Raw genomic sequence first — 12,624 nt, 5'->3', positions numbered from 1 at the left:
TACAATCAACCTTAAAAATCAAGTGTATGATTAAGCGTTAAGTTTTGTGTTAGGGGACCCCAATATTAGCGTCGGTGAGGATTGCGAAAGGTCCCAATTATACGTTGGTGCGACATTAGGCACCTTTCGCAAATCTCTACAACGCGAGATTAGAGTCGGGTAACTCAAAAGCTAACGATTAATCATTGACTCGAATTTCTAGATTGATTATACATTACTGTCAATGCAATCAAACGTAGAAAACTGTTTTACAATCATTGCCAAGCTTCGTGTTACAGGCCCTATAGATCTTGCTTTTCGTGTGCAAGGCTCTTTCATACGATACCAGCATGCCATGCCATGACATTTGCCTGCCTAAGCTCGCGGCGGGACTGTACCTGTATCATGGCTATGACTCCAGCTGGCTGGAGACCTCCGAAATGTAGATTATGACATGGATAAGAAAGTGGTTTTTCAAACAAATCGAGTACATATTGAGTAAGGAAAAACTTACCGAATTAAGGCTTAGATATACATTATTACAGTTCATCGAATCGATATTGCATTTAATGTGCATTATTTGTGGATCACTGGCAATTGATTCCACATGGGTCAGATCACCTCTCAAGCCGAATCATTTCCCATGCGTTGACATGTACACAGCATGCAACAGGCCATAAACCGTCTAAATTTGCGGATTTTTTTTCTTTTGCCAGCACCTTCTACAGAAACGATATGCCTCTAGCACACATTGTAATGGGCAGTATGTTTTACTTTTCCGCAGAAATGGGGGGTTTGCCGGGGGGTACACTTCCATTGATAAGTGGATACCACGCGACCATGGAGTTTCGAAAAGCACCCTAAACAAGGGAAGGTCTTTTCGAGATTATTTAAATGTATCTCTCAACAAGTATTTGGGTTGTGACACCCTACAAGTTGTGGAAATATATCCCTTTCCAGTATTTTAATCATTGTTTCTCACACCCTCATAACACTACATAGGCCTATACGTATACCCACTCTTTCCCTTTTTACGTGTGGTAGCGCCTGGTATCCGCCATTCAATGGAAGTGGGTCCCCCGGGCGGCCTCTCGAGTTCTGGGAGGAACCATATTTGGATTTGGAAAGTTGTCCTAAATCAGATATATCGCTGTTACTATAGTAAAAACCAGAATTTTGCACACGAAACGCAAATTGAATGTTTCCGTTCCAGATGCGAAACGAAAAAAAAAATCTCATGTCACACACTTTGCATTACAGGACGGAGTTTTACGACCATGACGACGGGCCCAAACGTCTCTCCCAAAATGAACTACCGTTCTAAATAATCGTACGCGTCCTCAAACGAAAGGTCGGGAATATCGGTTGTAACACGGCCCACCTCCCACACCTCGCGCACGTCGAACTCTAAGCACGTATAGTGTTGACTGTTTAGGCAAAAATTACATCCTTTGTTTGTGTTACAATTTTCCTCGCGAAACAGATGACATTATTGATTATTTTAGTGTTTTTTGGCAGCCTTATTACGTTACGAACGTAACTTGCCCTATCTTGAAAATGATATCCCTTTTGTTTGCTTTGGGGGGCCGCGCATGGTATCCACTCGTCAACGTAAGTGCACCCCCCCCCTGCCTGGGGCAGACACATAATCCCTAGGATTCGGGAATGCGCAGTGTGCTCATGTTAAGCTCCGCTGAACCCAGAATTTCGAACCTTGTTTGCTACTTATGGTTTTAAGCTCTCGAAAAAATTATTTTGCATTCAACTTTGAAAAGTGCTTGTGAGGGTTTGTTGGATTTTGACAAGCTATTCAATATTTTATGTTTCGGAAAATATTAACCGGACAGTCTGGAAAACGATTGCAATCGATTTCTAATCTCCAAATCATAGTGAAATACGTAATCATTGAAAAAGTTTCCATTGTTTGTGCAAAAAATACAAAAAAAAATTAAGGATAAGGCAGATCAATTGCAAGTGTTAGTCGTAATGAGAAAATAATTTTTATTGTACATTTTTTCTTATATGAAGAATCCCTGACTTTAGTTCGTCAGAATAATCTGATCGAAATTAAAAAAGAACGAGAGGGATCAAGTTTCCATCCCACACGTAAAATTTATTTTCTCGTCGGTGCATTTATCATCTGTTGCTACTCATGAGTTGATTCGGATCCCGTTTGGATATATACGTTATTTAGTTCGGACATATTATTATACTTGTTTGTCAGTACTTATACTTGTTTGTAAGTATATCGAAGTTGTTGAATGAGTGAAGAGACTCTGTCGTGGCCTTTTTTCCCCATTTTTTGGCCTTATAAGTGTAGAAAATGTGAGTTTACTATAAATACTTCAGAGGTTCGCGTTCGTTCCATTCTCCATCACCTGCGCAATTTCTCCAATTTTTCTTTTTCCAAGTCGCTTTGTTGTTCACTAGAGCGGGAATCTTCATTGCATTGACGCCCCAAGGCGACAATGCCTCGTTGTTGTTCCGCAGTCCTATTCCGTGGTTTTCTTCTTCCACAAAACGTGGTTCTTGTGAGCCCTGCCCAGTCTCCGTCCCTTATCTAAATTCTCCCAAATTTGGTGCACATTTTGTTCATGATTCATTGTGGTGCACCTCCCACTTCATTTTCCAAAATCACTAATGCATGACCGTGCAGGCGCCATTTTGTTAATTTCAAGTCCATTTGCATACAATTCTTTCAAATCTTATTCTGCATGCTACAGTCTTCTAACAAATAGCTGTAAAATGTTTTAAGAGTTGTTCTTTCATCTGCGACGCATTACCTGCCATCTTCACACCCTAAAGTGTGTGTATTTGAGTTTTGTCAGACGTGTATCAATCATATATGATTATTTAAGTCTGGGACCGACCTTTAACGTCACCATCCGAAATGCATGACCAGGGTTCGAACCTCTGCATCAATTTGTAACTTCCCCACATACCTTGGATTACAGGCACACGCCACAATGCCCCCTAGATTGAAATCGAAAATAGTCTAAGTTAAAAAGCGTCATATTTATTGAAAAAATATAAAATGGTCAAAAATTCCTTGTTTTCATTCATTTTTGGTCTCATGATTCAAGAGTTTAGTTATGGCATCATTTTCCAAAATTCAACAGCATTTTGCGCATCATTGACCATTGCCCTATAAATAGCACCCTCTACTGCAGGGTCGGAACATATTAAAATGAGCATAACTTCTTTGATAACATTTATTTTGGTCTCATACTTTCAGTGTTTGCTTATAGTATTATTCCTCATAATTCATTTTTTTTACGCATCAGTGACCATTATTTATAAGAAATAGCGAACTCTATTGAAAAGTAAGAAAATGGTCCTTATGTCCTTATTTTCATTTATTTAGGTCTTATATTTTCAGGGTTTGCTGCTCGAATCATCCCCCATAATTCGCAGGTTTTTAAGCACCAGTGATATTTACGTTTGGACATAGCGTCCTTTATATTAAAGTCTGAAAATAGTCAAATGGCCATAACTTCCTTGTTTTTTATTCATTTCGGTCTCATAATTTCATGGTTTACTTATATTATCAAAACTTAATTCAAATGAGTAGATTTTTTTCGTTATACAATAGTGGTTATTACCTTTAGAAATAGCGTCATCTATTACAAAGTCAGGAAAGAGAAAAATGACCAAAGGTTCCTTGTTTTCATTTATTTAAGTCTCATATTTTCAGTGTTTGTCTATAATGGTATAATCCCTCATTTATCCAAATGCTTTTACGCATTAGTGGCCATTACCTTTATAAAAGGCGCCCTCTAATACAAAGTCAGAAAAAAGTAAAATGGCCATAACTTCCTTGTTTCAATTTATCTTGGTCTCATATTTTCAGGCTTTGCTTATGTTATTATTCCCCATAATCTAATTATTTCTTCGCATCGGGGAAAATTACTTTTAGAAATAGCTCCCTCTATTGCAAAGTTGGAAACAACAAATATGTCCATAACTTATTTATTTTCATTTATTTTGGTGTAATATTTACAGTTATCGGTTATGGTATCATCCCTCATAGTTTACCTGTTTTTTCTACGCATCAGTGTCCATTATATTAGGAATAGCTCCCTCTATTGAAAAGTCAGAAAATGATAAAGTGGCCATAACGTACTTATTTTCATTCATTTCGGTCTTCTATTTTCAGTTTGCCTATTGAATAATCCTGAATAATTAAGTGGGTTTTTTTTTATCAGTTACTATTGCTTTTTAAAATAGCGCCCTCCTCCATTGCATAGTCGGAATATACTAAAATGTCCATAAATTGTTTGTTTTCATTCATTTTTGTGTCATATCAGTGTTTGCTAATGGCATCATTTCTTATAATTCACCAGTTTTTTACGCATGAGTTACGTTTCCCTTTGGAAATAGCGCCCCCTATAGCAAAGTCAGAAAAGAGTCAAATGGCCATAACTTCCTTGTTTTCATTCATTTCGCTCTGATATTACAAGGTTTCTTTATAATATCTCTCCTAATTCACCAGTTTTGTATGTATCAATGACCATTGCCTTCAGAAATAACGCCCTCTAATGAAAAGTCAGAAAATAGTATAATGGCCATAACTTCCTTGTTTTCATTCATTTTGGTCTCATATTTTCTGGATTTGGTTATGGTATCATTCCTCATAATCCGAATGCTTTTACGCATCAGTGACCTTTACTTTAAGAAATAGCACCCTCTAATATTTTGAAAATGTATATTATCTAGAGTTTTCTCTCTGTCTCCTTCTGTTCCTTGCCCTCTATTAAATCACAATTATCAATGCCTGCACATTGTTCTCATACAACTGGAGTGATAGTCTTCTTCTGTCAGCTTCTTCCACAAAATCCAATTCATTTAACACATGGTTCTTGTGAGCCCTGCCCAGGCTCCGTATCTTATCTAAATTATCCCAAATTTGGTACACATGTTGTCCATGACCAGTTGTTGTGCACCTTTAATTTCATTTTCCAAAATCACTCATGCACGACCGTGCAGGCACCAATTCGTCCATGTAAAGGCCATTTGCATACCATTCTTTATTATACTTAATGTTTATAAGCGCCATGGAGAGAATGCTTCATCAAGGTGAAAGATGAAATGATCCATTCAACGAGGCTTGTTTCACCGAATACAGTATTCTGTCCATTGCACGAATGAAAACAAATCATTATTTGGTTTGTATGAAACCTGAAAATTGACTTTTTCATTTCATGTGAAATTTATGAATTTCGATGCAAAATATGCTCAGGCACTTCGAGCTCGGTCTGTTGATTGTAACCTCATTACAACATGAGCACTGCTTGTGCCTGGAGCAACAGCAGTCTCGGTGCGCTCGTGCAATCGACAAAATCGTGTGGATCCAAAATTGCACGATGAATGGATCCAAAATGGCACGGTTGATGACGTCATTGCGAATGGGCTGAATGAACGATATCAAACAACCAATCAAATCACAAGGATCTATCTAGGTGTCATATCTCCGTTGTTGTATGCTACAGACTTCTAACAAATGGCTTTAGAGAGGCAAAGAGTTGCCCTATCATTTGCGAACATAATTATGCTGCCCTTCAAAATGACATCTTTGTGCCCTTAATTCAAATCCGAAATAGTCTTCGCTCGAAAACGTCTTATTCATCTTAGTCTCATATTTTCAGGGTTTGTTTATGGTATCATCCCTCATTATCCAGTTATTTTTTTCGCATTATCTTAAGAAATACCGCTCTCTATTGTAAAGTTGGAAGATAGTGAAATGGCCATAACTTTCTTGTTCTTATTCATTTTTGGTATCAAATTTTTAGGGTTTGCTATAAGGTATCATACCTCGTAAGGCCTAATGTTTTTTTACGCAAAAGTGACCATTACCTAAAGAAATAGCGCCCTTTATTGCAAAGTCAGAATATAGTAAAATGGCCCAAACTCCCTTGTTTTCATTCATCTTAGTGTCATATTTTCTAGATATTTACAGGGTTCGCTTATGGTATCATTTCTCACATGCTAAATGATTTTGTACGCATCAGTGACCATTACCTTTGAAAATAGCGTCCTCTTTTGCAAAGTCAGAAAATAAATGACCTTATCTTCCTTCTTTTTATTCATCTTGATGTCATGTTTTCAGGGTTTGCAAATTGTATCATTTCACTTGTTTTACTTCATAATCGACTACTCAGTGACAGTGTGGATAAATTCCACGTTTACTAGCATTTGCAATAGGTTTGTACGTGAGTGGAGCTTGATTTTTGCAAGCAGAGGTCTCCAAAGAAGCTTAAGCAAAATGTGGATACCAACCAAATACATGGCATTTTATCCTCCATTTGATATAATTATTTTACCTTTGGCTGTTTGATTTCGTTTCTAAAGCTTTGAGAAACGGTCGTGTGCAAATTAAGGTCACACTTTTTATGACATTTTCAGCCGAGCGCGCACTAGTCGATCGCGATGGAAATTTTAGATCGCGATACCAGCAAAACCCTTGACCTACTTAATAATTCCGTCAAGCGAATTTGACTTTGTGATCTTGCCTTCCGTCTGTTATTCATGATTTTGATTAATTTGAGTGAACTGTGATAAATTTTGATTGACAATCAACTTCACGACAATTTTTGAAGTTTGCAAAATTATGGTCACCCCATCATACCTTTGTGACATATAACAACAGCATTTTCTGTTTGCATATTAGCCTGTGAAGATCTGAATTTCACATTTGAGCATGATAGCGCCATCTTTCGGCACTACCTATTTAGTAAGCTCTACAGACATGGGACCCTATAGAAAAACATATTTGGGGCTTAAAACCACTCTGAAAAAGATTATCTCAATATCAATTATATCGTTTTTTAGTACTTTCATTGTAATGTCTATGTAAATAATTATTTTGATCATGCAATGTATATACTTTTTTTCTTCAATTCAAATAAACATTTACGCAGGTAGTTGTTATCAAATCACATTTCCCTCCATTCAGACACATTTGGTGGGTTAAACAGACGAAACTAATAATTATGGAAGGTATAAAAGGGGAAAATTCTGATTTCTAAATGAAAGTAATTAATTCGTAGAGTCGTAAAGTCACCAGTACGTACAGCTTTATGAAACCCCCACCGGGTGGGTGTTCATGAAGCTGTTCGTAAGTTAAGAGGGACTTTAAGAATGACTGGTGACACTAATATGCGCTTAATAATCCCCGAAGAATATTTAATGGTGAATATAATTTAACACAAGGATCACCATTAGTTCTTAACTTACGAGCGGTTATATGAAACCACCCCCGGTTGTGTGTAATTATTCGAATGTGTGTATTATGTGTATGCATTCAAGAATGGCAGGATCTTACCGAAACATGTAGGAGGTAAAGGGGAGAAACTCCCATTATTACAAGTGAGTTCTGTAGTAATTCCCGACCCAGAAGTGTAGCCAGAGTCACATTCTACGATGACAGTAGCATTGTGGTCGACGGTAATATTCATTGTCTGATTTGATTTCGGTACTGCTTCAAGATTACAATTTTCTGCATGGAGAGAAAAAGGAGGAAAATTAGGGTATAAATGTAAAATATAGTTGGACGATGTAGGTTTTTATACATGGAGAGGGGTTTGGAGATGATTCGCGCAATGCCAATTGTTTTCTTAGATAGGATGGTAATTCAACAAATACCCCCAATGTGGCCAAAGTTCATTGACTTCACATGACCTTTGACCTTGATCATGTGACCTGAAACTTTCACAGGATATTCTGTGATACTTGATTGCTCTTATGTCCAAGTTCCAAAAGTCAGATCAATAAACTCTCGAAGTTATGATAGTAATTCAAGAAATACCCCCAATTCGGCCAAAGTTCATTGACCCTAAATGACCTTTGACCTTAATCATGTGAACTGAAACTTGATACCTGATTACTATCATGTCCAAGTTTCATGAATCAGATCCAAAAACTTTTAAAGTTTTGATTTTAATTCAACAGATGCCCCCAAATTTTCCTTTTAATGAATAAGCAACAAGGTTTTTCCGTACAAATTATTTAATTCAATCTGCATTTACTAGGGGATGGGACGGATCAGAGATGAAAATGAAAGCGTTATCATGGTAGGTATCATTGGATGACGAAGTTACCATATATTAACTTTTATGAAACGGGGCCAATGCTGCTCCACAGAGAGTAAATACGGTGAACTTTAGCACAATGTGGGACAGAGTGGGACAAACCTGTGATGGATCCAATAGTTTAGACGTGTCAATACATGGTTTGACCAGGAACAAATTGCAACAAATGATTTTCACCTGTTTCTGGCAGTACTTGACCTCAGGAATAACACACCAAAAATCTACCAAAATCCGCATACGGGAAGGTAGTTATTTTCAAGATGGCCATTTTTAGTTATCATTAGGCATTTTAAACTCCATTTTTTGGAAGCCATCTTGGATTTTTGGACGCCAACTTGGAATTTTTTTGCACACCATCCGACTGGCTGTCCTAGTCACTTGTTCCAAGTACTACTTCACCATTAAAACCATTGGCTAAAAACCCAGCTGAACCCACTTAGATGAATTGTGGATTTTCAGCCTACGGTAGTCATTTTGAACGCCATCTTGGATTTACCAGGCACACTGGAGGGCTTATAAGCCACCCTAGCCTGTATCAACAATGTTTACCCCCTAGACCATGCAATATTATACTTGCAACATTGTTTTAAAGGTAGACGGAACCCGTCTCCAATTCTATGACTCTGTGCAGTTTCTAGGTGTTATATTGAGTAGCACACTCTGTTGGGATGTTCATATTAATTTTATTTGTAATAACGTTTCTCGTTTTATTGAAATTCTAAATCGACTCAAATATGACTTGCCAAAACACATTTTAATTACTCTTTATAACGCTTTCATTTGATCACGTTTGACCTATTGTAACTCAATATGGGGAAATACATATTCTTGCCATCTACACAAACTGTTTTTATGACAGAAAAAAGCTATACGTATTTGTATGGGATCAGATTATAGAGCACCTACTTCGAAACTATTTAAGTCGCTAAGAACCATTAAATTACAAGATATTAATAAACTACAGATTGCTTTATCATATTGGAACCCTTTCTCCTCAATTAATGAATATGTTCTCTTTCAATTGTAATATACATAATCACTAGACAAGGTCTTCACGAAAACTTCACAGATGGAATTATAAGAATGGCTTATCTAAATTTTCATTGCGTCACACTGGTCCCACAATATGGAACAGTCTGAATCTTGAACAATTTAATATTAGTCTGTTGTCTCACGATGCGGCAAACTGAAATTGCGACGTTTCGACTGCTCCTGCTAGTCTTCGTCAGGCAATGAAGTGGACACTCGCTGCGCGCGCCTTTTATACCGTAGGCTACGGACCGTCGGTGCCGGAACCGCCGTGGTGTGATTGGTCGGCGCAACCGACCAATCAGAAGCCGCGGACGGTGCGATCGCCGTGGGGCTTGCGGACGTCGGGGAAAACCCGTCGGCTGCAGTCGGCGTAGAAAGCGGGCAATTTGCGGACGTCGAGGAGTGAACCGCGGTAGCTGTGCAAAAACTAATGGGGTTGGATGCGGACGTCGAAGGGCGGTCGACCGGTGAGCTACGGGCGGTCGTTGGGGGCGCATGCGGGCGAATGGTCGGAAGCCATTCTTCAGGGATGTCAATGCCGTTATCCCAGTTTACATTATTGGGATGAAGACGAATTTGGATAGCCTCTTTAACACGCCGTGTGTACCAGTGCTTATCCCGCGCTATACAGCTTACCTCGTCCCAATTGGGAGGGTGATCTGCATTCCATGCATGCTCTGCAACTGCCGAACTATCTATGCGTCGGTGCTTGACATCTCTGCGATGTTCTAGCATTCGCTCAATAACGGGTCTGCCCGTTTCCCCGATGTAAACCTTGTCACAAGCCCCACATGGTATCTTGTAAACAACGCCATCGAGTCTGCCGGGCAGCGCGGGGTCTTTGGGGCGCACTAACTGCTTACGGATAGTAGTGTCGGATTTGAAAACCGCGCGTATGCTGTACTTCTCTAAGTGCCGGCGTAGTTGGCGGGAAATAGAATCGACAAACGGAAGTACGACGGTAGACTTGCAGCGCACAATGTCTTCTTCGGCGACGTTCTTTCTCTTAGTTACACGGTTGAGAAAGGAGCGCGGGTAACCACTGGAAACGAGTGCAGAAGCAATGCGTCGCTTCTCAGCGGCGGTGCATTGTGGTTTCGATACAATGCGTGATGCTCGGTCATAAAGGCATTTGACTACCCCGCGTTTGACGAACTGGGGGGTGATGCGAATCGTACGCTAAATATTGATCTGTATGCGTAGGCTTTCTGTACACTGTAGTGGTGAGGCGGCCCTCATCATCCCGGTGTACAAGAGTGTCAAGGAAGGCAATGCGGTTATTGTCTTCTCTCTCCATAGTGAAACGGATAGACGGTTGCTGCGCGTTCACGTAATTCAATAGGCAATCGGTTGTAGACCTGTCGGTAACAATGAAAGTATCATCGACATAGCGCTTTCAAATTCTCGGACTGAATTCGGGAGGGCAAGCGTGAAGCGCATCCTCCTCAAAGGATTCCATGTAAAGGTAAGCAATAACAGCAGAAACAGGGCTACCCATGGCCGCGCCTTCTTGCTGTTCATAGAAGCGTCCATCGTACATGAAATACGTGGACTTCAACACGAAACGAAGAAGTTCAGTGACCTGGGTAGGAGAAAGATCGGTACGGTCGGGTAAGTTAGCGTCGGCCTCCAGGCGCTGGAGGGCGACATCACATGCTGCTTCAACGGGCACATTGGTAAACAAAGATACCACGTCGAAGGAGACCATGACTTCATGCTCAAGTACGGTCTCATTGCGCAAGAAATCCACAAAAGAAGCGGAGTTACGGACGGCGTGTTGATTATTACCAACAAGCGGCGCGAGTATGTCAGCTAGTAATTTAGAAGTGTTGTAAGCGAAAGAGCTTATGCATGAGACAATCGGGCGTAACGGAACATCGGGTTTGTGAATTTCCGGTAAGCCATAAATCCTAGGAGGCTGTTTTTGCGTGGGTCTAAGTACCCTGTAGGTCGCATCGTCGATATCACCATTCTTGTGCAAATCGCGGAGAATGGTTGCAAGCTTGCGAGCAAGACAATCGGTAGGATCCTTTCGTAAGGCGCGGTAAGGACCTGAGCTAATAAGTTCGGAAATCTTATCACGGTAAGTACTGGTATCCATTACCACGCTAGCGCGGCCTTTGTCGGCTGGCAGAATCATAATGGTGCTTTCTTCCTTGAGCGCTTTCAAGGCTTTGTGCATGCCGGGTGTAACATTGGATTTCGGTGGTTTGGCAGAGGCGAGGATTGCGTTGACCTCTCTGCGAACTGAGCCGATGGTTTCGGCATAACGGCAACGGATGGACGATTCGATCTTAGCGATAATCTCAACAGCCGGTATGCGCTTGGGAGCTATAGCAAAGTTGAGCCCTTTGCTAAGCAGCGCGGTCTCATCAGAAGTCAACACACGCGAGGACAAGTTGACTACTCTAGTGTCGGAAACGGTACACGCGGAATCAGACTTACCCTGCTCAGTGGGCTTGTTATACTTGCCTTGTTGGCGGGCTTGTTGGCGGGCTTTGCGAATCGTACGCTAAATATTGATCTGTATGCGTAGGCTTTCTGTACACTGTAGTGGTGAGGCGGCCCTCATCATCCCGGTGTACAAGAGTGTCAAGGAAGGCAATGCGGTTATTGTCTTCTCTCTCCATAGTGAAACGGATAGACGGTTGCTGCGCGTTCACGTAATTCAATAGGCAATCGGTTGTACACCTGTCGGTAACAATGAAAGTATCATCGACATAGCGCTTCAACATGATGTTGAAGATGTTGATCATCGTGGTAGCTGAATCTGAGTAGAGAATTAATCTGTTGTCTCACGATGCGGTACCGTCCGCGGCTTCTGATTGGCGCCGACCAATCACACCACGGCGGTTCCGGCACCGACGGCCCGTAGCCTACGGTATAAAAGGCGTGCGCAGCGAGTGTCCACTTCATTGCCTGACGAAGACTAGCAGGAGCAGTCGAAACGTCGCAATTTCAGTTTGCCGCATCGTGAGACAACAGATTAATTCTCTACTCAGATTCAGCTACCGCGATGATCAACATCTTCCGTACAATTTAATATTACCTTTTATAATATCTTTAAAAAAGCAATATAAAAATAAACTGATCCAAAGTTACTATGATCCTCACGGTTCAATAATTTTCCATAAGTTTAGATTTATGTCTTGTTGATGTGTTTTATGTTTCTGTTTTTGTTTTATTTGTTTTTATTCTATTGCTACTTGCCGCATCCAAATATTACAATCATTTTAAGAATTTATTTATTTTGGGTGTGTGCGTTTTAACAAGCCTTCTCCTGGCTTTTTAGTACACTCCTGTTTCCCATTCATTTATCTTTCGTCTTATTTTTATACTGTTTTAATGATTTGGCAATAATACTTTGATTATCACTTTCGTCTGTATTTATTCATGTTTCAATGATATGTTTTGATTTTTATTGTGTCTTTGTTTGTATATGATCATGCCTTGTATTTTTAATGAATTGGAAATAAATGCTGAATTGAATTAAATTGAATATGAATCTAAATAGGATTTTAGGGTG

The 12,624-nt window shown here is 40.0% G+C and overlaps 1 protein-coding gene across 1 annotated transcript; it reads right to left on the bottom strand.

Moving 5' to 3' along the window:
• Positions 1–10,494: 10,494 nt before the first annotated feature.
• Positions 10,495–11,854, bottom strand: LOC121421288. The gene is made up of 2 exons (XM_041615958.1): positions 11,646–11,854; positions 10,495–11,506 (listed from the first exon to the last, which is right to left on the bottom strand). Exons 1-2 carry the CDS (start codon positions 11,852–11,854, stop codon positions 10,495–10,497), a joined length of 1,221 nt encoding a protein of 406 aa, XP_041471892.1.
• Positions 11,855–12,624: the final 770 nt, after the last annotated feature.

Source organism: Lytechinus variegatus, chromosome 9 (genome assembly GCF_018143015.1).
Source record: "Lytechinus variegatus isolate NC3 chromosome 9, Lvar_3.0, whole genome shotgun sequence".
Lineage (NCBI taxonomy): Eukaryota > Metazoa > Echinodermata > Echinoidea > Temnopleuroida > Toxopneustidae > Lytechinus > Lytechinus variegatus.
This window is presented reverse-complemented; position numbering and strand designations above follow the sequence as displayed.